The 26,344-nt window shown below is 43.7% G+C and overlaps 1 protein-coding gene across 1 annotated transcript in view; it reads left to right on the top strand.

Annotated features, from left to right (window-relative positions):
- The window catches only part of FASN (fatty acid synthase), a 35,514-nt gene that overhangs the window by 7,868 nt on the left and 1,302 nt on the right, over positions 1 to 26,344 (top strand). Inside the window, 32 exon segments of the mRNA XM_075720172.1 lie at positions 380 to 839; positions 1,194 to 1,381; positions 2,149 to 2,338; positions 3,825 to 3,919; positions 4,339 to 4,473; positions 4,774 to 4,977; positions 6,650 to 6,765; positions 7,228 to 7,403; positions 7,764 to 7,955; positions 8,240 to 8,324; positions 8,419 to 8,600; positions 8,917 to 9,096; positions 9,330 to 9,533; positions 11,513 to 11,823; positions 11,968 to 12,357; positions 14,362 to 14,526; positions 14,743 to 14,861; positions 14,975 to 15,129; positions 16,585 to 16,788; positions 17,769 to 17,919; positions 18,412 to 18,590; positions 19,185 to 19,304; positions 19,444 to 19,566; positions 21,654 to 21,877; positions 22,167 to 22,365; positions 23,433 to 23,563; positions 23,565 to 23,585; positions 24,096 to 24,146; positions 24,148 to 24,188; positions 24,342 to 24,493; positions 24,780 to 24,956; positions 24,959 to 25,021. Of these exon segments, the coding sequence (XP_075576287.1) occupies positions 380 to 839; positions 1,194 to 1,381; positions 2,149 to 2,338; positions 3,825 to 3,919; positions 4,339 to 4,473; positions 4,774 to 4,977; positions 6,650 to 6,765; positions 7,228 to 7,403; positions 7,764 to 7,955; positions 8,240 to 8,324; positions 8,419 to 8,600; positions 8,917 to 9,096; positions 9,330 to 9,533; positions 11,513 to 11,823; positions 11,968 to 12,357; positions 14,362 to 14,526; positions 14,743 to 14,861; positions 14,975 to 15,129; positions 16,585 to 16,788; positions 17,769 to 17,919; positions 18,412 to 18,590; positions 19,185 to 19,304; positions 19,444 to 19,566; positions 21,654 to 21,877; positions 22,167 to 22,365; positions 23,433 to 23,563; positions 23,565 to 23,585; positions 24,096 to 24,146; positions 24,148 to 24,188; positions 24,342 to 24,493; positions 24,780 to 24,956; positions 24,959 to 25,021 (5,383 nt within the window).

Here is a 26,344-nt window from a genome sequence, read left to right as displayed (position 1 = left end):
GGAGAGATGAAACGGAGTGTGATGAAGGGACAGGATCTAAAAGGAGAGAAGGAAGATGTGGTATTCTTAGTAGCCAGGCTGCTTTTCCAGGAAGACTGCGTGGCTTTCCTTCCAGTTAGAAAGAGTCTGGAAGCTAAACTTAAAACTACTGCCCTCACCTTCACTGCTGACTTCCTGCATGGACTTAAAATTTGCCTAGGTGAAGTAGGTACTGCCTCAGTAACATCAATAATGCTATTCTCCAAAGTGTCCGTGTATCCAAACATAGAGAGAGCTGCTTTAGTGTATGCTACATGGTTATTTATAGTAAAACAATAACAACAAAAGCATGTTTGTTACAAGAAATGTGGAGCACAGAACACTCTGTTTTTTCTTCCAGGTCATTCTCTCTCTGGAACATGGGCTGTGGGCTCCAAATCTTCATTTCAATACCCCACATCCAGATATTCCTGCCTTACAAGATGGCTCTTTGGAGGTAGTTTGTAAACCAACACCAGTGAAAGGTGGCCTTGTTGGTATCAACTCTTTTGGCTTTGGAGGTGTTAATGCTCATGTCATTCTGAGGCCAAATAAGAACAAATGCCAGCCTCTGGAGACTTGTAACATGCCAAGACTGGTTCAAGTTTGTGGCAGAACCCAGGAAGCTGTGGAAATACTAATTCAGGAGAGCAGAAAACATGAAGGACACATCCCATTTCTAAGCCTGCTCAGTGATATCTCTACAATTCCTGTATCCTCCTTGCCCTACAGGGGCTACACACTAGTTGGCACCGAGAGTGACATAAAAGAGGTTCAGAAAGTTAAAGCATCTGGTAGACCGCTCTGGTACATCTGCTCAGGTAGGTGTGCAGCAGTGTGTCCAGGCTTTTGCATTCCTCTGTAGATCTGGGGCTTGAGCAATTGGATTCCGTGCTCTAACATTGTTTTCCACTCTAGCATGAGGAAATATGTTGCAGCCCTGTGATATGTCTAGGAGACTCACATTTGCTGTGTTTTTTCTAGTCCTTCGATCTTCGCTATCTTCTGATGGTAGCAAAGTCCAGGAAAATAAAAAGCAGTGCCTAAATCAGAGGGTATTAGAAATGTACATTTTGCTCTTACACAGAATTCTTTCGTTGCCAGAGCAAGTGTTTGATGTCTACTCCTTTTATGGAGTGTTACTAAAGCTCACTTTCTCCTTGCCTGTCCTGCAGGCATGGGAGCACAGTGGAAAGGTATGGGCCTGAGCCTTATGAAGTTGGATTTGTTTCGCCAGTCTATATTGCGCTCAGACAAGGCTTTGAAGGACACAGGCCTGAAGGTCTCGGACCTGCTTCTGCAAGCAGATGAGGACACTTTTGATGACATTGTCCATGCATTTGTTGGACTCGCTGCTATTCAGGTGAGACTCAAATGACTGCTGGAGCGGGTCATGGACTCAGTCCACATAAGTGTGCTCTGCTAGTGTGTCTGTTTTTCTGGTAACACTTTATACCAATTAATGGAAGCTTGTTTTGTGTGATCAGCAAATAACTGTTAAAAATATCTCTCTGATAGGAGGGAGTGAGTTGCACCCTTATCAGCTTTGGGCTCTGCCACTTGGACAAGTACTCATCTAAACTGATTTGTGTGTGTATGTGGGGCAGTTTCTCCTTTTAAGAGACTAAGGAATGTCTTTAAGTTCTATGTAAATGTTTGTGCCAAGGAACAAGGTTCCATAGAATGCCTTCTAAAATTTGTTCTGCAAATGCACTAAGTGATGCTAAATGAAGTCTCTTTTAATTCTGGGTGTCAGTGTGGGATTCATTGTTTCTTAACAAACTAGAGGCAGAACTTTTAAAGTGATCTGGAAAGCGGGTATTGCCTCTTACTTTGTACAGACATGCTCTTGGCAACCTCCTGCTGCTGGAAATAGCTTTTTAGTGGAAAGCTGGGTAGTGGAGAGGCCCAAACAATACTGGAATCACATAATGATTCTTGGGATTGTTTTGAGGCTGGAGCTGCAGTTGCGGGGGGGGGGGGGAGAGAGTAGGGGGGGAAGCAGTGAGGCCAAGAAGAACGTCTGTACCAGAAAGTCATTTTGTAATGTACTCGCTACTGCTGTGTGCCTTTGAGTCCTGACACCTTCTTACTCTGGCATGGAATCACTAATCCTCCTTTTCCTTGCAGATTGCCCAGATTGATATGCTGAAGGCTGCAGGTCTGCAGCCTGATGGGATTTTGGGCCACTCGGTGGGAGAACTAGCTTGTGGCTATGCAGATAACTCCTTAAGTCATGAAGAAGCCATTCTTTCTGCTTATTGGCGAGGACGATGCGTTAAAGATGCCTCATTGCCCCCAGGAGCAATGGCTGCTGTTGGTAGGTATACCCTTACCAGAAGAGCGACACAGGAAAGTACATTTGATCTCCGTTGTATGGCATTGGGAGAAAATTGGGCTCTGAAATGCATTGGTGGAGACGATCATGTCTGTAAAATTTTGGCTACTGTTGCCTCTTTTTTCATTTTTTTCCCCTTGCAATGTAGAACAGGTTATTAAATATTGAAGTTGATATAATGGTAGTACTCTCTGACCTGGAGCACAGCAGAATTTTGGTAATCCAACCGAAACTAAGTGGAAATAGATTTATTGACAGGTGACCAATGACAGGGGCCTGATAAATAACCTCCTTGAAAAGAGAGGTGAAAATCTAAGGCACTGGGATTTTTCTCTCTTGATACAGAGGTAGCTAGCTAGGGGGGTGCGTGTATACACACACATATATATTTAAATTACTGGAAAAAAATAAAGGGAGATACTTCTGATTGTCTGCAAGAGTAATGAGACGTGAAACCAGTAAGCCACTGTTACGTAGTGGGCAACTGGCTAGTGGAACTTCATGCCATTAGAACTTACTTACACCTGATAGCACTTAGGAAGAAGCTTTCTCGAACAAGCTTTGCTCAGTGTTTCTATAAGTCATATAGTTTTGTCCGCTATTGGGTGAAACTTTGAGCTTTGGACCCAGCAGTTTGTCTTCATGGTGTGGCTTCATGGTGACTTAATGTTTAGAAGTAAAATTGTTACTGGGAGCATTGTTGTTTTGTTTCTTATTGTTGGATGCAGCGGTCAATTAAAAACTGAAGCACTTAAGAGAAAAGCTGTTGTAGGTCTAATGCAGTATGTTTGATGACTAGATCACTTGTTATAGTCCTAGTCTTCTTACTTTAACTAATGCTGCAAAGGACTGCCTAACTAATTTAGCTTTCTTTTCCTTGATACTAAATACATGACACTTATCACAGAACTTATCTTGGAGTGCTGCGTATAATATGTTTTTCATAATACGATGCTGAGTTCAAGTTCTTCCTTCAACTTCTATCCATGTAATATATGACCAGTTGCTGCACGTGTTAAGCTAGTTTAAGCCACTAGAGCTGTTGATTTCTATGGATATTTTGTGGCGCGCTCTGTTTCTGTGAGTCAAGCTCACATGTTATCTCTCCTGTTCTAGCTTGGATTGCTATGGGCAAGATCAGACAAAACAACCAATTCTGCAGCTTCTTTGAAAGTGTGTGGGTTCCTCCCCACCCTATCCCTTAATGGGATGGTACAAAGATTCAGTCCTCTGTTCTTGTGCTCAATATCACAGTGATAAATGTCATGTTAAAGCCCTGAGATAAGTATCCTTAGCTTTTGCAGAATCACTTTTGGGGAAAGGAGGGATGTCTGTCTTTCTCTTAAGAATCCTTCCCAGTTTTGCAAAATGCTGAATTAAGCACAGTGCTTGTGCAGTCAAGATTGCCTCCCCTTATGAGGCTCACTGCTAGAAACACTTGTGTTGTCCTGAGGTCTTCCTTTTACAGGTCTGACATGGGAGGAATGTAAACAATGCTGTCCTCCAAAGGTGGTACCAGCCTGTCACAACTGTGAAGATACTGTCACCATTTCGGGGCCTCTGGTGAGCAAGGAAATGATACTGTGCATGCTGGAGTTGTGACTGGGACCTGTGAAGTTCCAGTTTGAACAAACGGTGAAGCTGAGTTAAAGCTCGCCTGCTTGCAAAGGGGAGCTGCATTAAAGTGGTGGGAGGGGATATGGTGCTTGGTATAATCTTAAACACTCAAATGTTCTGTGAGAGGAAGCGATATTAGTGCCTCAGTAAGCTAGTAATAAAAGATCTGTTATGCTGAATAGTGTTATAGCTATGGGTGTAATGAGTGACAAATTAGAAGACTGAGAAGGGTAATAACCTTGTCCCAGATATGGCTCCCCTTAAGCGGCAAGTGATGAAGGGCATGGGGGGAGTACAGTGACTAATACAGATCCCAGATATATTGTGAGATTTTATTTTTAGTTCACTTATATTCCTCTTCTTAGGACTCTGTGAATGAGTTTATAGCCAAACTGAAAAAGGACGGTGTGTTCGCAAAGGAGGTGCGCTGTGGTGGAGTCGCGTTTCATTCCTATTACATGGCATCCATTGCACCAGTGCTGCTCAGTGTCATGAAAAAGGTAATATTGCCAAAGTATGGCTCGCGTGGCTTATGCTCAGGCACCTGGATTTGAGTATAGGTGATGTTGAGCTTAAGGGGACTCCTTTCTTGAGGAGGAGAAGAAAATCTCTTGAAGAGCACGTAGACCTCTGTGAGACCTAAGGTTTGAAGTCTTACAGTCTCAAGTGGAAGGATGTCCTGAGCAATCAAGCTGAGAAAAACGGCAAAAAGGAGGGGCTGCTTGCCTTTGCCTCTTTTTTTGTTATCTATGATATTGTAACTCTTCCCCCGTCCCTCTTCCTTGTCTGTCTGTCTGTAGCTCATTCCACACCCTAAACCTCGTTCAGCACGATGGATCAGTACATCTATCCCTGAATCTGAGTGGCAGAGTGATCTGGCTAGGTATAGCTCTGCAGAGTATCATGTGAACAACTTAGTGAATCCAGTGCTGTTCCACGAAGGCCTGAAGCATGTTCCGGAGAATGCTGTTGTAGTAGAGATTGCTCCACATGCTCTTTTACAGGTATTGTATTTGATTGTGTCAGTATGGTACCATATTGATATGCTGCTTCAGGAAGGAGATTGAGGGTCTGAGGACTAGGGAATACTGGGAGGTTTTTGTCCTCCCATCCCCTATTCTGAGAACACTTTCTCTCTCCAGTACTTTTGAGTCTCTCCTGGTTTTAACATTTTCTTGAATTTTTTTTTTCCCCCCTCTTTTTTTTTGGGGGGGTGCTGGTGGTATGATTATTTTTCTTTTGTTTGGTTTCCTTTTTGGGGGGTGGGGGGTGTATGTTAATACTTTTTTAAAAAAAAAAAAAAAAAATCCCAACACACTACCGCTTTCCCATCCAGACATTCACATTGTTGCCTTTATTCATTGCCATGCATTTCGGATAGCTGATAGTCAGCTCTCTGAACTGTGCAATAAGTAAGAAAAGCATTTCACTGTTTGGATCTACTGGAGAGTGTGTGCGAAAATTGGGGGGGGGGGGGGGGGCGGGCCAGAAATTCAAGACTAACAAGCCTTCCCTATGGAAAATTTGTTATCACCATCCGTACACTGAATTTGGCTTGAGGTTCTTGTCTTTAAAAGGCGATGGCTGGTAGTCGTGTTTTCCCCTCTTCTCCTAGACCAAGTAGTCTGAGACCACAGGAGCTTTCTCTCTTCATAAACTCCTTTCCCCTGATGATCAGATCATTATTCCTTTCTCCCCACCCTGTGAGAATTGATCTTTGTGGAATTAGCTCCTTAGTAGAGAATGCAGAACATGAGGTATATTAGGATGCGTTTACTCCACAAGATCAGTGCTGTGGTCTTGTGCCTGTCCCCTAAGTCTCAAGGACTGGTCTTTTTTATTTGGTCTGTGGCATGCAAGAGGAGAAAAGTCTTAGGAAGAATCATAGTTACTTGTGAATCAAGTTTAATAGTTACACAGTGCTTCTGAGTTCCAATCTGGTGTATATTTATTATGTCATGTTAGTCTTATTTATGCTTTGAAAGTGACTTGAAGGGAGAATCAGAGCAGAGCTTTTAAATTTTAAATTAAATTAAATTTTAAATCTATAAAAAGATTTTACACTTCATGTTAAAATCATTGTACAATTCTGGTCTCTAATGCAAGTGCCTAAAGACTTCATCAGCTGGGTTTGAGAGTGTTCTGGTTTCCTCTTTCCCCCCCCCCACTTCCTTCCCCCATTTAAAGACTGTGAGATCAGATTGCAGAGGAAATACAAGCTGGGTCAGATGTTCAAGGCACTGTTTCATTTAATAGCTGTCACTTGGAAAATGCTCTAGGATGCTTCAGACTAAAAAGGGCTGCTCCTGGGAGTAAGGGCCTAGGCTGTGTGTAGAGTGTGTGTGTGTGTGTGCACGCATGAGTGGGAGGCTTGAGAGGGTGATCTTGCAGTTCTTGAAATGCAGCTTTTGATTCCACTTGACAATCTGCTTGGGAAAGGGAGATTTGTGTTTTGGCAGAATTTCATGAATACTACATAGGTTCCGCTTTACCAGATGTGCGACTTCTTGGGTTGCTGGAAGGGTATTGTGCTGCTCTTTCTCTTACCTTTTAAAATGGTGTACGTTCTAGCACCTAGCACAGAAACAGATGTGATTTGACATCTGTAGACAAAAATTCAGAACAAAGTAGTAAGTAATGCCTTCCACCAGTGATTTATGGACTCTGCTTGACCAGGCTATCTTGAAGAGAACTTTGAAACCAACTTGCACCACTATACCTTTGATGAAGAAAGAGCACAAAAATAATTTGGAGTTCTTCCTAACACAGACTGGAAAGATTCATTTAACTGGGTAAGGAGACTCAGGGAGGAGGGTGAGCGGGGTGTCGGTTAGGAGAGAATTCAAGTCTCTTCTCTAGCATGCATATCTTCACAAGGATTGAAATGCTCCTTCAACAGACCTGGAAAAAAAAATGGGGTTTACATCTGTGCTTTACATATTTAACATGTTCACTTATGAAATGGTGCCTTGGGTTAGAGACTGCTTGGGCTCGGAAGGTGCCTTTTAAAGAGAAGGCCTAGGAACCTGGAACTAGCTCTTGGAAATACACTTTGCATCTTGTAGACTGTTAGAATTGCAAAATTGGCTGCACTAAGTGTTCATGGTACTCCTGGAGAAATCTCAGATGTGGAGCCCAAGACCAATTACTGTCTGACCTCTAAGTATTATGGTCAATGAGGGTTTTCCCCCAGCTTTTTCTCCCCCTCCCACCCCTCCACACACACAGCGTCTTGATCCTTTTTGTCTTCCTAGGATAAATGTTCTTGGAAATAACTTGTTCCCACCTGTGGAATACCCTGTCCCAGCGGGAACACCCCTTATTTCTCCATACATCAAATGGGACCACAGCCAGGATTGGACTGTTCCAAAATCTGAAGACTTTCTATCAGGTTCCGGAGGCGCTGCATCTGCTTCGGTCTACAATATTGGTGTGTTTGTCTGTTGGGGGGGGGGTTGTTTGTTTGTCTCTTTCCTGCTTTACCTCTGTATTTCTTTTGTAAAACTAGGAAAAGGATATTCAAAGCAGCATCCTTGAAGCCATCTTCTCAAGCTTAATGTTTGGTTTGATTTGGGTTGAAAAAGACTGGATCTGCTTTTGAAATGGGATGAAAGAATGTGAATAGAGCAGGAAACTGTCTTGATTCAAACTCTCAGTAGTTTCAAGAGCTATGTGTTGCCAGGCAGGATAGTTGGGGAAACCACTAGAACCTCTTATAGACATTGAGGGGAAAAGACCTCTTTATTAGAGTGTTTGTATTATTTTTATTCTGCTCTTTATTCTTTGACAGATGCGAGTAGTGAATCTCCTGATCATTACTTGGTTGATCACTGCGTTGATGGCAGAGTCCTGTACCCAGCAACTGGGTACCTAGTACTGGCTTGGCAAACTCTGGCACGGTGTGTTGGCATGGTCATGGAGGAAATGGCTGTTACATTTGAAGAAGTCACAATTCATCAGGCAACTATCGTTCCCAAAAAGGGTGAGTGAGGAGTGCTGGTACAACTGCAAAACTGCATAATGAAGATGAAGGGAGTGGGAGGAAAGAAATGCAAGGGGAAAGTGAGGAGGAACACAGGAGAAAGACTATAAGGAGTGCAACATGACTGAACAAAGTGAATTCATGCAGTCAAGTAGCACATGTTATGCTCATCTTTATTCCATGTTGTGCATAGTGCGTCTGGAGACTGTGAAGGAGAAAGCTCTGCTCGAGCATGGTAGCAATGAATGACCTCACAGTCCTGTCTTCTTCAATGTTTCTTGCAGGATCAGTACAGCTGGAAGTAAGATTCATGCCTGCTTCCCACTGCTTTGAGGTGTCAGGGAATGGGAATCTGGCTGTGAGTGGTAAGTGAAGGAAGTGTAAGTGTATGCATTGTCCTACTAAAATCCATTACTTATAGACACTGATGATTCTTATTCTTGCCACTGTGCCCATCAGGGAGGATTTCCCTCCTAGATAACACTGCTCTGAAGAACTTCCATAACCAGCTAGCTGACTTTCAGACTCAAGTAGACGTGAGCTCAAAGACCGGCCTCTTGAAAGAAGACATTTACAAGGAGCTGCATCTGCGTGGATATAATTATGGACCAACTTTCCAGGGCATTCTGGAATGCGACAGTGAAGGTGAATTTACTTTCTGTAGAAGAATGATGAGCCAAGGTTATTGTAATGATGAGTATTTGATCTTTTAATTCCATTTGTATTAACGGTCCACCTGACTCTGCTTTGTGCACTAATTGTACTTTGTGTGATAACGGAGAGCAACCAAGTGTTGTGACAGAGCGTTCGGAAAGCTGTTATCTCTAATATAGAACTGACTATTGGGAGTTTACAGGGGAAGCTGAGTACATACAGCAGACTGGGCATTTGATAAGCAGTGACTTCTGGCATCTGCTGAATGACAAAATCGGTGAGACTTCCCCTTCCTCCTCTTCTGCAGCAATCACAGGGAAAGTTCTGTGGAATGGGAACTGGGTGACCTTCCTTGACACCCTGCTACACATGATGATCTTAACTGACAGTGCGCGCACTCTACGCTTACCCACCAGGATTCGCTCAGTGTGTATTGACCCAGTGCTGCATAAAAAGCAGGTGTGCCAATACAAGGATAATGTAGAAGGTAATGTCTCTCGTGCTTGGGCTTTCGCTAGTTGCTTTGATTGCTCTGTGGATGAATATATGACTTCCTGAGAAGTAGAATGGACTTTGGGGGGCCCTCTTAGTCTCCAAGCTGTTCTGTAGCTTCTGTAACAGTCTGACGTAGCACTGGTCATCTGATGACCTTGAATAAAATACTTGCAGTGTTTGATGCAAACTTACTTCCCCCCCCCCCCCCCCCCCTTTCTCTTTCAGCTTTTGATATTGTTGTGGACCGCTGTCTTGATAGCCTTAAAGCGGGAGGTGTCCAGATCAGTGGTCTTCATGCTTCTGTGGCACCACGACGACAACAGGAACGGATCCCCCCTACCCTGGAAAAATTCTGCTTTGTGCCCTATACTGAGAGTAATTGTTTGTCTTCCAGCGTCCATCTTCATGTCTATCTGGAGCACTGCAAAGGTAGAGTGCAATTGGTTTCTTGTCACGCTAGGGGAATCTTCCAGCCTGACAGAAATGTCTGTACGCTTACTAGAAGCTAAAAGCTACTTCTGCCCGAGGTATCTCTAGAATGTGAGTAGGAGTAAAGACGTGGGGAGGGGCATCCACCTGTCAATGCGGTGTCAGATGGCACAACCTCCTCTCTGCAAGCAGAGAGGCACAAGTCGTCTCCTTTAAGGAGGAATCCAGCCTAGTTGCTTCAAACACTGACAGGAGATCCTGCTTCCTCAAGTCTTCAGCTTTCTTGTTACTCCCTGTGAACTGCCAAGATGGGTAAGCTGACATGTCTCTTCCCATTTGGTTGTGGGCACAAGAGCATATCCAGGGAGGGAAGGTGGTTTAGTGAGGCATGCCAAAAAAAAGTTGGTTTGCTGCAATAACAGAACAGGAGCAGTTCAGTCCATTGTGAAACTGGTGGCCTACTACAGTGTTCTCTGGGTGGGGAGACATCCACTCAGCTCATCGCTTTAAGGGCCTTTTCATCAAGGGGAAAAAAAAAACCCAACTATTTTTTTTAAGTTTTTACTCTAGTGATGAATTTTGCTATAACCTGAAACAGCAGTTTTGTCATTCTATATCGGTAAAGTGTCTTCACACTCATCCTTCTATTTGGCAAGAGGTGTTAAAGATTTCTCTCTTTTCCCTGCAGCGTCCAAATGCTGTCCACAAAGTTTTTTACATATGCTACAGTGGGATTTTTATTTCATTTTTTGTAATGCTGTTTCTGATCTCAGTCAGGATGAGCTATTTTCCATCTGGTTATAAAGCAAAAAAGTATTTTGGTATCTGCAGAAATCTACAATTTCCCTCCACAACTCCCTAAATCAGTCAGAGGTTTTCTATTAGTTGCCCTCTTTCAGTCAGAGTCTTGCCACAGGTAATTTTGGTGTTATAGACTGTCTTGCCACAAAGCCTACTTGTTCGGGGGCTGCAACTGCTGCACAATACATAATTGTGAATGTACAGGAGCATGCACTATGCCTTTGTGGCTAGGCTACTGATACAAGATGCTGTAATTTGTGGTGCTGATCAGCTGGTATAGCGAATCATAGAATCGTTTAGGTTGGAAAAAACCTTTAAGATCATCCAGTCCAACCGTTAACCTAATACTACCAAGTCTACCACTAAACCAATTAAGGGTAGAGTAATAATTTCATGTTTCCTGGCTTGGTGGCTGGATATTTTTTAATGAAAGTAAAAACTAGGAATCATTAAGGTTGGAAAGGATCTCTTAAGATCATCGGTCCAACCATCAACCCAACATCACCAATGCCCACTAAACCATGTTCTAAAGTGCCACGTCTACCCGTTTTTTGAACGCTTCCAGGGATGCTGAGTCTACCACCTCTCTGGGCAGCCTGTTCCGATGCTTGGCTACTCTTTCCGTGCAGAAGTTTTTCCTAATTTCCAACCTAAACCTCCCCTGACACAGCTTGAGGCCATTTTCTCTTGTCCTATCACTAACTACTTGGGAGAAGAGACCAACACGCACCTCACTACACCCTCCTTTCAGGTAGTTGTAGAGGAGCGATAAGGTCTCCCCTCAGCCTCCTCTTCTCCAGGCTAAACAATCCCAGTTCCCTCAGCCGCTCCTCATAAGGCCTGTGCTCCAGACCCTTCACCAGCCTTGTTGCCCTTCTTTGGACACGCTCCAGCACCTCGCTGTCTTTCCTTGCACTGAGGGGCCCAAAACTGGACACAGGATTCCAGGTGCGGCCTCACCAGCGCCGAGTACAGGGGGACAGTCGCCTCCCTGCTCCTGCTGGCCACACTATTCCTGACACAAGCCAGGATGCTGTTGGCCTTCTTGGCCACCTGGGCACACTGCTGGCTCATGTTCAGCTGGCTGTCGACCAACACCCCCAAATGGGGGCAAAGAGGAAAAGAAAAACCTTTGGAAAAATCTGACTCTTCCTTTCATTTCCCTTTCTATTCCATAGATCTGCTCCAGAACTTAAATCCTAAGCTGATGGTGCATGGGGTCAAATTAGTCATCCCTGGACTAGAAACTGAAGTGGTTCCTGCACAGTCCTCACCCATACAGAAGGGCCTTCAGCACATCCTTGCTGAAATCTGCCGTCAGGAACTGAATGGAAACCTCCATTCTGAGCTGCAACAGATTGTGACTCAAGAGAAAATGCACCTCCAGGATGACCCTCTTCTCAATGGATTACTAGATTCTTCAGAGTTGAATACTTGCCTGCATGTGGCATTGGAGAACATGACCAGTCACAGGATAAAGATAGTAGAGGTTAGCTGGAAGTCTGGGGTGGGACCATAGCTAGTGTTTCCAGGCCTTCCAGTAACCTGATCGCATGCTTCTATTGTTGCAGTTCTGGATATCATTCATGTTTCAACTTGGCTTCCCCTTTTTCTTCCCCTTCTTTTTCCATAGGCTCTTGCAGGAAGTGGATGTCTGTTCTCTCGTGTCAAAAGTATTCTGAGTACTTCGCCTCTGCTGCAGGTGGAGTACATTGCCACTGACCGCATCCTGGAGACTCTTTCAGCTAATGAAACAGAGCTACAGGATGCTGGAGCTGTCCTTAGCCAGTGGGATCCATCCACCCTTCCCTCTGAAAATCTGACCAATGCTGACCTGGTGGTATACAACTGTTCAAGAAGTGTTCTAGGGAACACCACTGAAATTCTCCCTAATTTGGCAGCTGCAGTGAAAGAAGGAGGGTTTGTTTTGATACACACCCTTCTTAAAGAAGAAACTCTTGGAGGAATTGTCAGTTTCCTTACAAGTCCAGACCTACAGCAGAAGTACAGCTTCCTGAGCGAGGTAAGCCTCCTGGAAGGACAAATACTTTCTCAGTGGATACTCTGGAGTCTGCTGCTTGCAGACACTCTTGTGATGAATGTTGAGTAGACATCACTTAATCGCTCTCCGTTGAGGCCCTCTGCAGGAATAGGTAATAAACACTTCAGAAGAGCTGTGAATTTCCACATATTAGGTTGGGAGAGTAAACTGTGGGTTCAGTCAGGAAAGCCTTAAGGCATTGAACATTACTCATTGTTGTTTGTATATCTATATAATCTGTATGAAAGCATGGGCCAGGACAATTCCTTTATAGCTAAAATAATGTGCTGCATTGTTGGGTGGGGTACAGCTTTATCACTGTAGGATCCTAAAATGCTTCAGTATCAGAATATCTCTCTTCCTTTTGATATCACTGCTGGGAGAGAGACTTTACAAACTAGTTGTTCTAACATGGAAGCGCTCCCAAAAAGGAAGGCTTTTCTCTTACACTTTTCTTTTTTTTCTTCTTCCTTCCTTCCTTCCCTTCCTCCCCACTTTATCTGATCCCATAATGAGATACAGCAAAATAAGCCCTCGGAAGTAGGGGATGGGGGGCAAGGTGTCTGCTTCATATCTGCAAATGAGGATGACATGCCGATGAACTAATGCCGTTGCTGACACAAGGGGAGGGAGTGAGTGGCTGGGGTAAGGGTGGGAACTGGGACATCACTTTCTTTTGGCAGCTGTTAGACTAAGCAGTAATGGGACACTACCCCTCTGCAGAACATACGCATTCTTCCTGATTTGAGTGGCTGTAGCCTCTCAGCTCTTGTTTTGGAATAAGAAAAGAGTGGCGCTTCTAATAGTTGAACTTTTTTGTTAATAATTCCGGAGTGTGGTAGTTGGATTCTAGCCCTTCACTTTCTGCAAAGATTTTTCAAGGAGACTTGAGAAGGAAAGGGTGAGTTCTTCAGATTTGCATCTTACCCAGCGAAGGGGGGGATAAAAAGATGAGTGTGAGATACTACTGAAGCTGATAACTTAAAACCTAGATCTGTTGTAAGTGTCAGTAGCCTGGTATTAGCAAATCTGTTGGATAAGGTAACGTACATGTAAGTTGGATGCACCTTCTCTACTGAAGATGATACTACGCAGCCGAGAGTGGGCAGGACCTTATATAGTTCTTAAAGTTTTCTGGTTAGGGACACTGTCCCTAGTCCTTGATATAAGGGATCATGCTGTAAAAACCTTCCGCTGTTTTGCGCCTGGCATATGAAAAGCAAATGGATGCTTTTCTAAGAGCCTGCAGTCATCTTTTATCTCATTCAGATAGTAGAGCTTCAGTGTTCCTGGATATGCCATGCATGCATTTTAATTCTCTTGTTCTTCTGGAATGCCATTTCAATGTAACTTACGTTTATAGGTGTTTCTTCCCTGCTAGTGGTTGGTTGCTTCTCCCCACGTCCCTGCAGCTGAAGGATTTGGGTGACTTGGTTTTTCATGTTTCCTCTGTCCTGCTTTACTTTTTCTATTGCAGACAGGGCTTATGTGACATAGACTGGTAAGATCTAAACTTAGTGTTTCCACTTCTGTTATTTTCTGTGTTGGAATCTGTACGTTCTGTTTGTCTCTGGAGGTATGCCTGCCTTACTGCTGGAATTAAATTCTAGACATGTTAAAAATACCCTGTAGGATTTGACAGCATGGTCACGGCTCTGGTTTTTGCACACCTGCTAGTGTGGTAAGACTAGTTCCCTAAGCAGGGCTTCAAGATACTGGTAGTACTGCTTTCTGAGGATCTTCAAGGGAAGAAGAAATAGTCTAGACATAGATAAAATACTGTTATGTTAATCAAATATGTATTTGTACTGAGACAATACAAAACAGATGCCAAGATTTCAAGCAGAAGCAAGAAAGAGGTGGACAGTGCCCAGTGTTCCTGGTGAAGCCGTCTTCAAGGATACTCAACATGAAGTTTAAATGTGACTTATATTTTTAACTGACTCTTGACTTTCCTGTTAACTGTTGTTTTACCTGATTTGACAGGCACAGTGGGAGGGCTTATTCAGGAAAGCCTCGCTGAATCTGGTTGCCATGAAGAAGTCATTCTTTGGCTCTGTTATTTTCCTGTGTCGCCGGCAAGCCCCTGCCAAAACACCTGTATTTCTGCCAGTAGATGAGACCAATTATAAGTGGGTTGAATCCTTAAAGGTGAGAATTCCTGTGTCTTGGATATCTGAATTCCCAAGCCATTACACTTTCTAAATGAGATATTTAGCAGTGTTAAAAGAAGGGGGGGGTGGGGGTGGTGGTGGTGGTGTTCAGTTACTTTTCCTAAAATAGAAGTTATTCATATCTGCCTTAATGATACAAGGGCTGTTTCCTTTCTGTGGTTCCCAGTAAAACAGTTTGGGGTTTGTCCTGTAGGAGATCTTGGCTGACCCACGGGAGCAGCCTGTGTGGTTGACTGCCACCAGTTGTGGGAACTCGGGAATTTTGGGAATGGTGAACTGCCTCCGCCTTGAAGCAGAAGGCCACAGAATCAGGTATGTAAGCATGCCCTTGAGTCACAGTTAGAGATGAGATATTTTTGGGTTAGCTTCTTTTTAGGCCTATAAAACAAACAAAACAAACAAAAATGACAACTCTTGGCTTCTAGGTGTGTGTTCATTTCCAACTTGAATCCTTCATCAGCTGTCCCACCCACAAGTCTTTCGTCCCTGGAGATGCAGAATATTGTTCAGAGGGACCTGGTGATGAATGTGTATCGTGATGGAAAGTGGGGCTCCTTCAGGCATCTCCCATTGCCGCAAGGTAACTCCTTTGAGGTCTGAGGATCACTTGCAGGGCCTTGAGTCTGAATGGACTTTGAAGAGAAAATGAGTAGCTATTGCTCCTACAATTTTTTTTTTTTTTTTTGTCTTTTTAATGGGTAATTTGGAATTTTTCTCTCCAGCTCAGAGTGAACATAGAATCATAGGATTCTTTAGGTTGGAAAAGACCTTTAAGGTCATCCAGTCCAACCGTTAACCTAATACTACCAAGTCTACCACTAAACCAATTAAGGGTAGAGTAATAATTTCATGTTTCCTGGCTTGGTGGCTGGATATTTTTTAATGAAAGTAAAAACTAGGAATCATTAAGGTTGGAAAGGATCTCTTAAGATCATCGGTCCAACCATCAACCCAACATCACCAATGCCCACTAAACCATGTTCTAAAGTGCCACGTCTACCCGTTTTTTGAACGCTTCCAGGGATGCTGAGTCTACCACCTCTCTGGGCAGCCTGTTCCGATGCTTGGCTACTCTTTCCGTGCAGAAGTTTTTCCTAATTTCCAACCTAAACCTCCCCTGACACAGCTTGAGGCCATTTTCTCTTGTCCTATCACTAACTACTTGGGAGAAGAGACCAACACGCACCTCACTACACCCTCCTTTCAGGTAGTTGTAGAGGAGCGATAAGGTCTCCCCTCAGCCTCCTCTTCTCCAGGCTAAACAATCCCAGTTCCCTCAGCCGCTCCTCATAAGGCCTGTGCTCCAGACCCTTCACCAGCCTTGTTGCCCTTCTTTGGACACGCTCCAGCACCTCGCTGTCTTTCCTTGCACTGAGGGGCCCAAAACTGGACACAGGATTCCAGGTGCGGCCTCACCAGCGCCGAGTACAGGGGGACAGTCGCCTCCCTGCTCCTGCTGGCCACACTATTCCTGACACAAGCCAGGATGCTGTTGGCCTTCTTGGCCACCTGGGCACACTGCCGGCTCATGTTCAGCTGGCTGTCTACCAACACCCCCAGGTCCTTCTCGGCCAGGCAGCTTTCCAGCCACTCTTCCCCAAGCCTGCAGCATTGCATGGGGTTGTTGTGACCAAAGTGCAGGATGTGGCACTTGGCCTTGTTGATCCTCATACAGTCAGCCTCGGCCCATGGGTCCAGCCTGTCCAGGTCCCTCTGCAGGGCCATCCTACCCTCCAGCAGATCGACACTCCCACCCAGTTTGGTGTCATCTGCAAACTTACTGAGGGTGCACTCAATCCCCTCATCCAGATCGTTTATATAAAGTTTAAACAAGACTGGCCCCAAAACCAGTAACATGCTCTGGTGCCAGGGGAAGGGATGAGCTATTTGGGGTATGGGTAGAACTGCAGGATAAGAAAGGGCTTTCTGGAGAGCAGATGGAGGAGGTAGCAATTACACAGGGAATTTTGCGCACCCTGGAAAGTGTGTGGCTGTGTTAACGTGTGTAAAGTTCTTACTGTTCCTTCTTCTGCAGCACGACCTCAGGAGCTGACAGAATATGCCTATGTAAATGTGTTGACTCGTGGAGACCTCTCGTCTCTTCATTGGATTGTCTCCCCACTTCAACACTTCCACACAACTAATCCCAATGTTCAACTCTGCAAAGTCTATTACGCCGCTCTCAACTTCCGGGACATTATGCTGGCCACAGGAAAACTTTCTCCAGATGCTATCCCTGGTGAGTTAAAATTGCACTAGAAGAAAATGTATTTATGTATTACTGTTCTAGAATTTATTCACATAATCTCCTGAATGTTAGTTATGCACTGGCTAAAGTGTGTATCAGTTTTTGTTTAGCAGGAAAGCATACTTTGTAAAAGGAAGTACAGCCCTGCCGTAGGACTGTACACCAAAAATTCTTAAGTTCTACTTACAGTTGCAGTCCCATTTTTCATATGGCAGAACTAAAAAACCTTGCTGTAAGGAAACATTACTAGCCCTGTTGCATAGGTATCGAGTGTGAGGTGAAACAACTTGATGGAGGTTCCAGAGATAGGCAAGGTACATAATGAGGTGAGAATGTTGAAGTTTCATGCTGCCGTGCTACTGGACATGCTTTGCTTTTAGGGGAGAAAAATGCAAGGTGAAGTAATCTGCTGTCTACAAAATGGAGGTGATAATATCTTGCCTCATAGGAAGTTAAGAATTAATGTAATTCTGTTGAAAGGAGGAGAGGATGGAACATGTAAAAAGTGCATTCAGAGATTCTTATGGGTGACTTGACTAGGGCTGGGTTTCCCTTCATGACTGAGATTAGTCTCTGCCTAAAATGGGTGTTTGCAAAAATTAAGGTTTCACAGTAAAGCTATTTTTGTTGTGCTCGTCCTTTCTAGTTTACGTGTCATTCTTTTTCAAAGAGGAACAAAACTGCCTCTGAAAACTTCCATGAAATTTCTCAGGTGAAACCTGGAAACTAAACCAATATCTTCAAGGATAAAGAGTAAGATTTAATCGGACCGAGTCCTTTTCTGCTACTCTTGTTCTTAAGAGCAAGAAATTAACTGTGGTGACTTAGGAACTGTGTACATAGCAGACAAATCCCAGCACTTTTTCTATCTCTGGGGTTCCAACTTTCAGGGACTACTGCTGTAGTAAATTCTTGACCAAGGGATTTTAGAAGAGAAATGTCCTTTGTAAAAGATGCTTACATTCTTTCAGGTAACTGGGCTTTGCAGCAGTGCATGCTGGGCATGGAATTCTCAGGACGGGACCTGGCTGGAAGAAGGGTGATGGGATTGTTGCCAGCAAAGGGGCTGGCTACAGTGGTAGACTGTGACAACAGGTTTCTGTGGGAGGTGCCTAAAAACTGGTAGGTCAACTTCTGTTTTCTGGTTTGTGCATGTGGTTAAGATTTGCCTTCCCTGCCTGAGGCTGACAGCCCTGATCAGACCAGAGAACTGCACAGTGGGTAGATCCCCTTCTGGGAAATGATAACAGAGCTACAGTCTCCTGAGCAGCTGTAGGATTTGGCTTAGATTCACTGCAGGACTTGAGCGCTGGTTTTTGTACAGTGGCTTGCACAAGGTTCTTTTCTCTTGGGCTCTTAGCTCCATGTGTTTCAGTATACACTGGGATTTTGGTGTTGGTCATGTTCATTACTAAAATATTTTTGCAGAAGGATGAAACTTTTGGCTGTGTTCAGCAGCTGTGGTGGTCTGCTGTATGATTGAGAACCATTTATACGTTTTGGTCTCTCTCAGCAGTTTAACCTTTCCCTTGCAGAAAACCAGATTTCATCAGGAGAATCTAATAGTCTTTTCCAGCACTAAAGATCTCTTCTCTCTTTCACTTCACTCCTTAGGACTCTGGAAGAAGCAGCTTCAGTGCCTGTGGTTTATGCCACTGCTTATTATGCTTTAGTGGTTCGAGGTGGTATTAAGAAGGGTGAGAGTATCCTTATTCACTCTGGCTCAGGAGGTGTGGGCCAAGCAGCCATTGCCATTGCCCTGAGTATGGGCTGCCGTGTCTTTGCTACTGTAGGTGAGTGCTGAGGGTCTAATGTTATGGGGGAAAAAAATAAATATACAATATTTATATATACATAATAAATACAGAGAGGAAATGCGTGTGTGCGCACACACACACATTTTAAATATGTAGAAGTACATATTTACGTATATGATTTTTTTTTTCCCCTCAATACGATCTCCTGTAAATGTTCATGTAGTTTCTAGACTGAGAACAGGATGTGTGATACATACAGCTGCTGACTGTGCATTTGAAACACAGCACAGACAAATTTATCTACCTCTGTACACTATATAATCAAAACAACAGAAGATGATCAAGGCTTCTTCATTTTAAATTCAGTAATGTCATCAAAGAATGTCTGTTCATTGTAAGGCTTGGTCTGTTTCTGGTCCTTGCTCTATCTTATAAATGAGCAGTAACAACCAGACAGCCTTTGTCCTAAGGCTTGACACCTTGAGAGTCTGAGAGCTTTGAAGCAAGTGCTTGATGGCTGCTCAGACGTACAGTCCTTGAGAAAAGATGTGCAGATGAAAATGGGCTGTTTCATCATAAAAAATGTAACATAAGAGTACTGGCATCATTCAACTTGTCTTCTACTTCCAGGCTCCACTGAGAAACGCGAGTATCTCCAAGCAAGATTCCCACAGCTGGATGCTAATAGCTTTGCCAGCTCCCGAAATACTACCTTTGAGCAACATATACTGCGAGTTACCAACGGAAAAGGTAAGTTCAAGGAGTATTTTTCCTTCTTTTGTCAACTATGCCACATTATGCAGTTGCACTTTCTAAAGACAAAATGAGTCACTAGAAAACTCTCAGCAGAGTTGAGTTTATTAAATAGTTGCTTCTCCTTTCATTGCAGGTGTCAACCTTGTGTTAAATTCCTTGGCAGAAGAGAAGCTCCAAGCCAGTTTGCGTTGTCTTGCTCAACATGGCCGCTTTTTGGAAATAGGCAAATTCGATCTGTCTAACAACAGTCAGCTTGGTAAGATGGGGCATCAGGAAATACACCTCATTAGATTTATGCAAGCATGACAGCACAACCTATATACTATCTTAACACAGATTATCTTCAAATTTAGAAAAGCTTTTAGCTGGAGTACTTGTTTCACTTACATCACTAACAATTTTTGTAGTCTTTTCAAGAAATGCCTTCTTGGAGAAGCATGGCAGTCAGCATTTTTCTGGAAGCCTGCATAAAACATGCAAAATAATTAAGTTATCTTCCTCAAAATCTTTCTTTAAAATCAGTATAGGACATGTTGCCCACAAAGTGTTTGGATAGGAAAGTAGTAAGAAGCAGCATTCATTTCACATGGCACTGTTTACCACTGTGTCTGTTAGCTTGTAGATTTCATCTGTTGGACTTGACTTAAGCTTTTCTGGGATGTAATATATCCATTTGTAATAGATGAGTGCACTGTGAAACTTGGCAAATGAAGTTCATAGCTATACAAGCTGCAGTTTTGCCCTCTGTTCTGGGTAAACTTGATCATTTATAGAGTGAAAGTGGAATTTTTCAGATAACTACAGAGAACCTGATCTTGAGACAACCTTTATTTGTTGTTTCACTAAATATCTGTGCCATTTTGAATAGAATATGATAGTTCCAGTTGGAAGGGACCTGCAGCGATCATCTAGTCCAACTGCCTGACCACTTCAGTGTTGACCAAAAACTAAAGCATATTATTTAAGGGCATTTTCCAAATGTCTCTTAGACACTGACAGGTATGGGGCATCGACCACCTCTCTAGGAAGTCCATTCCGGTATTTGACCACCCTTTCAGCAAAGAAATGTTTCCTGATACCTACTCTGAACCCTCCCCTGATGCAGCTTTGAGCCATTTCCACGTGTCCGATCACTGGATATTAGGGAGAAGAGATCAGCACCTCCCTGTCCACATCCCCTCCTCAGGAAGCTGCAGAGAGCAATGAGGTTACTCCTCAACTGCCTCCTCTCCAGACGAGACAAACCCAGAGTCCTCAGCCATGCCTCATATAGGACATGCCTTCCAGCCCTGTCACCGCCTTTGTTGCCCTCCTCTGGACACATTCAAATACCTTCACATCCTTTTTAAATTGAGCAGCCCAGCACTGCACACAGTACTCAAGGCGAGGCCGCACCAACACTAAATGCAGCGGGACAATCCCCTCTCTTGGCCAGCTGGTCATGCTGTGTTTGATGCACCTCAGGATGCAGTTTGCCCTCTTGGGTGCCAGGGCACACTGCTGGCTCCTGTTGAGCCTGCTGCTGACCAGCACCCCCAGGTCCCTTTCTGCAGGGCTGCTCTCCAGCCACTCCTCTCCCAGTTATACCTGTATCCAGCATTACTTGGTCTCAGGTGCAGATTCTGGCATTTGTTCTTGCTAAATTTCATGTCATTGATGATTGCCCAATGTTCCAGGCTATCCAGACCCATCTGCAAGGCCTCTTGTCCCTCGAGAGAGTCAACAGCACCTCCCAGTTTTTGATGGCACAGGGGCCAAGATTAACCTGATTTCTCTTGGATGAGAAAACAAATCTGAATGTTACGATCTGATGTGTTAGTGCAAAATGACAAGAATGTTCTCCTGCTGTAGAACGATTGTATGTAGCAAGTGTTGACAGCCTCCTTTCTTATTCTAATTCAATTTGAAAAGGTCCTAGCATCATGGAAAATTTCCTATGAGGAAGAGTTTCCTGTAGAGATGGACAGGATGTACATGGGACCTGTAGAGATGGACAGGATGTACATGGGATTCTAGCTCCTCTTAACTTGGCTATCACTAGACAGAAAATGTCCTTTTTAATATCAGATTGACCATGTCATAGCTTGTCCTCTTGACACATAATTTTTGTGAGTGGAGTTTCTGTTAAACTGGTCTGCTTCTAAGAGAACAACCTAATTAATACAGCATTTAGAGAGTATATGCAAGAATTAATTTGAAAAATGTAGAATTCTAGCAACTAATGACTGCTTTACTCCTCAGTCTTAACACCACTGACCTACACAGACATGTTTCTGAAGCAGAAGATAGACTCTGTTTTGAAATAGCAGCAGCGTCAAGTGATAACCAAGTTGCTTTTTCTAGGAATGGCTCTCTTCCTCAAGAATGTGTCATTTCATGGGATCCTGCTAGATGCAGTCTTTGAGTCGGGAAACGAAGAGTGGGAAGTAGTATCAGGGTTGTTGACGAAAGGCATAAAAGATGGTGTGGTAAAGCCCCTGAGGAGTACAGTCTTCAACAAAGAAGAGGTGGAAGCTGCCTTCAGGTTCATGGCACAAGGAAAACATATTGGCAAAGTTATGATCAAGGTAATGAGATAACAACTTTGATTCTCTGATGCATCTGTCATCCTCTGTAGGTGACTTTATTGGATATTTTGATCCAATTGTATAACTAGGACAGCACAGGGTTATTGTTTTTACTGCTGACATCGTAACATATGTAACTGTCAAGTCTGTCACTGTGATTCTACAAGTTCATTCCCATTGACTGGAGGAGCATAGCATGGAAAGATAAGAAACGCGTTGTGTATCCAATCTTAACTTACTCTTTTTTTTTTTTTCCCCCTTTTTTCTTTTTTCTTGGGCGGGGGGGAAGGTCCAAGAAGAGGAAAAGGAATATCCTTTAAGGTCTGAGCCAGTTAAAATCTCTGCCATCTCCCAGACCTCCTGTCCACCTACCAAGTCTTACATCATCACAGGGGGCCTAGGAGGATTTGGGCTTGAGTTGGCACAGTGGCTAGTTGAGAGAGGAGCACAGAAGCTTATACTGACATCTCGTTCTGGCATACGAACTGGTAAGCAAAAACTGTAAAGGAACATGGAACATGATTGCCTGTCAACAGACCTCAGTTCATAGTTTCTCTCCATTTTTAAGTGTCCTATCTGCGAATAATAATGTCTTGATACCTTTCCTTTCATGTATGTATTCTCTCACTTCAAACAAGATGTTGTCCCCTTTATTCTAGAGGAGGAAGTATCTTTTTAACTTGACCTCTTTTCCAACTATGTCTTTCCTGGGTTTTAGGCCTCCTAATTCTATCAACCCATTTTCTGCCTTACCCAGGATTTTTTTCTGCAGCCTTACTTCTGTCTTTACCCCCCCACACACAAAGTCTTTATTCAGCTACCTCACTGACTTGTCCAATGGCTGTAGCATGGTGGATCACATGCCACGAGGAAAGTCCTATGAACTCCTTGCTAAAGATACTTTGTCCCTTAAGTTATATGTGTGGATGCTTGCTCTTGCGCCTTCAGATAGCTCATCTGTTAAGATGTGCCCTACTATCTGATAACATCTGGTAGCATTTTTACTCAGTTTTAAGCCATTAGTTTGATTACAGTCACCACACTGAGATTTCTTATCAGTGGTGGTCTTCAGTGTTTCCTCATGCAAATTCAGCCATAACAAAACTTCTCTGTCTCTACAGATTTCTTCTTTCTATGGGCAAGTTCACAACTGCACCACTTGTGCAAACACATAGATCAAATGAGAACTCAAGTTCTGGTTGTGCTATTGCAATCTGTTGCCTTGCTCTAATCCAGCCATTCTTTCCTGTTTCGGTACCCGAATTCTTAAGTTAATTTCCCTTCACTGTTGTAATTTTTTTTTCTCCCCCCCCCCCCCCCCCCCCCATGTTCTCCTGACTCTGTTCTCCACTTTGATCTATTTTAGAATATTTCTGAAACTCGGGTGAGTTCTGTCTACTATTCAAGTTTTGTCCAATTTTCCTCTTGTAGCTGAATCAGGAATTATTTAGTTATTCAGTCCCTATCTAGTCAGAAAAGCATAGGGAGCAGGTTAACCAAAGCCTTATGGTTTGAATGCTTCATCCCAGGCACTGTTCACCTTTATTTTTTGTAGGCTACCAGGCTAAACGTGTTAGAGAGTGGAAGGCACTGGGAATCCAAGTGTTGGTGTCTACCAGTGATATTGGAACACTAGAAGGAACACAGCTATTGATAGAAGAAGCTTTACAGCTTGGCCCAGTTGGAGGGCATCTTTAATTTGGCTGTGGTAAGTGACAAAAATGCCTAGGACTTGTAAGAGGCAGCAGCCATACAAGTGGCTTTTTTACTGAGGGCAGTCAGGCATCATACAGTTTTAGATTGCCTCTCTCTGTTTCAAAGGACACTTTGCTTTGGCCTTACGTGGTGACTAAAGGCTTACGGGTCTGGCCCCTTGACCTGGGAAGCAACAGTATTTGCCCAGCAAGCTCAGTTCTAGGATAAGATGAATGTTGCCCAGGATCCCCATGGGACAAGAAAAATCCCATACAGAACTCAGCAGTTGAAGGCTGCAGTGGCAGTACTGAAAAAAGCAGACTTGCAAAAGCCATGTGGTCCTTGTCACATTTCAGGACATTTGGGATATGTCTGTACTGTAAAGTTAGAACAATGCATTGTGTAGGGATATCCTCTCATATCTAAAACCACGTGGCAAATTTAAACAGAGAAACTGGAGATACTGAAACTGCACCTTTTTTTTTTCTTTTCTTTTCTTTTCTTCCCCCTCCACCACCAATAGGTCCTTAGAGATTGTATGATTGAAAATCAGACCCCGGAATTATTCTCGGAGGGTCAACAAGCCCAAGTATTCAGGCACCCTTCATTTGGATTGGTAAGTGTCTGTAGTAGGGGACAAATATAAACTGCTTTGTGGTCACAGAGCTGATCAAACTTAGTCATTTTAGTCTTGCACTAGCCTTCCACAGTAACATGTAGTTAGCACATTTTTTTCTGATGGGGTTTCTCTATCCTCCTCTGCTCCAAGGGTGACTCGTAAGAAGTGTCCAGACCTCGACCATTTTGTTGTGTTCTCCTCTGTAAGCTGTGGAAAAGGAAATGCTGGGCAAAGTAATTATGGCTTTGCCAATTCTACCATGGAGCGTATCTGTGAGCAGCGACATCATGATGGACTCCCAGGTAAGATGACTTTACTGGTTGCGCAGAATAATCTGTCCCACCAAACATCCAGAGGAGAACTAGCTCACCAGAAACCTGTGCACTTGTCTGGAACGATAATGAATGTTGAAGGCTGTTTCCTCTCCTAGCTGTTAACCTGAGTCATTCGTGGTGTGACCGAACACCGGCCATTTAACAGTACAAAGGAATTGCAGGCCTTAACTTAGGTGTTTTTAACTCCCTTTTGTTGCTGCCACGTGTTTTAGTTAGTTGCCTAGTGTGTTCTGTCTTCTGATTTCTCCTCCAGGCCTGGCAATCCAATGGGGAGCCATTGGTGATGTGGGCGTCCTGATGCAGACGCTAGGAAACAAAGAGGTGGTGGTTGGGGGAACCGTTCCCCAGAAAATCAGCTCCTGCCTGGAGGTGCTTGATATCTTCCTGAATCAACCTCATCCAATCGTGTGCAGTTTTGTCCTAGCAGAGAAGTCTCTGTGAAAACTGAAGGAGGCAGTCAGGTGGATCTTGTCGAAGCTGTTGCTCACATCCTGGGTAAGTGCTCTCAGACAAGCACTGCTGGGCAGTGTCTACCTCTCAATGCTTTTGTAAAGCAGTGGTGCTGCTGTAGGTGCTCTGTTCAGCATCTCCTCCTGATTCCTGTGGTGTGGGTGTGGTGTTCTTGTTGTGGGACTTCTTGTTAGTTTTTTCCTTTACACTGTTCCTTCTCGCCAATAACCAATTTGTTTCTTTCTTCAGTGTGGGCTTTTCTCCCTTAGTGTGTTTACATACACATGCACATATACTTCTTGGGTTTTGTTTAGAGTGGACTGGTACCTTTCTCCAAACAGAGAATCTATAGGAACAGCCCGCAAGAGCGAAATTCTGGGACAATAGGGCAAATACGTAACTAACTTTCTGAGTACTATTCCAGCTTTTAAACATTCACCTTGGGATGTCCCCATTCCACAAAAAAGTAGCTTTTCTGTACTTAATGTAGTAGTGTATTCTGGTAGTGTAGTCTCTTACTGGCTCTGTCTATCTCTTGTCCATGTGAACATCTAGTAACCATAGCTTAACTCTGCGTTACAAGAAGTGCCCTGTCCTCCTGTCTGTTTTGAACCTGCTTCCTTTTACCATTGTGTCCCCTGTTCTTGTGTTGAAAGTGAATAACCTCTGTCAGCTCTACTATGTCCCACTTCAGTTGTCTCTTTTGCAGACAGAAGTGTGTACTAATCCTTTGTTTCCTACCAAAAGAGGTACTGATAAATTAAAGACAGTCCTCCTGAGTATTACTTCAGGCATTGTGTGCAGTAACTGACAGCAAATCCGATCTCAGAGAACAGACGTGGCTTTTAGAAGTTATAGGAAAGTGTCTGGGAAATTGTACCAGGTTAGTGTGGAAGGAGAGGGTGTGTGAAGACAACAAAGGGAGAAGCTGTTAAAAAGCCTAATGGTGGGAAGGGGGGCAGCACAAGGCGGAGGAAGAGCTGTAGATGCAAGTGTTATTATGAGAAGTCTTTTACAGGTAAGGAAAGGGTGAGAGACTTGAGCAGCCTTGAAAATGGAAGGCGAAGAGGTGATGAAGACTAGAGGAATTGCTTCCTCCTCCAGTGTGACAGACATCAACTGTTGCAATCAACCATCATTGACACTGATTACTGTTCCATCCATGTTGTAGCTGCGGTTTAGTTGCATTATGTCTAGGACTGCAGTTCCAGTTAGAGCCTCCAGTATGTGAAATTCCTCTAGCTGAGTGTTCTGAACTTGGTCTAGAGCTGAAGCTATTTAGCTGGGACTGATGTATCTGTGCACATGTAACATGCACTCTAAAGACTAGGTCCCATATGACCAGACGTGGGTTGTAGAAGAGGTGAC

This window comes from Pelecanus crispus, chromosome 12 (genome assembly GCF_030463565.1).
Source record: "Pelecanus crispus isolate bPelCri1 chromosome 12, bPelCri1.pri, whole genome shotgun sequence".
In the NCBI taxonomy this organism is placed as follows: Eukaryota; Metazoa; Chordata; class Aves; order Pelecaniformes; family Pelecanidae; genus Pelecanus; species Pelecanus crispus.
Note: the sequence above shows the minus strand (reverse complement) of the source record. Positions and strands in the feature narration are given on the sequence as shown.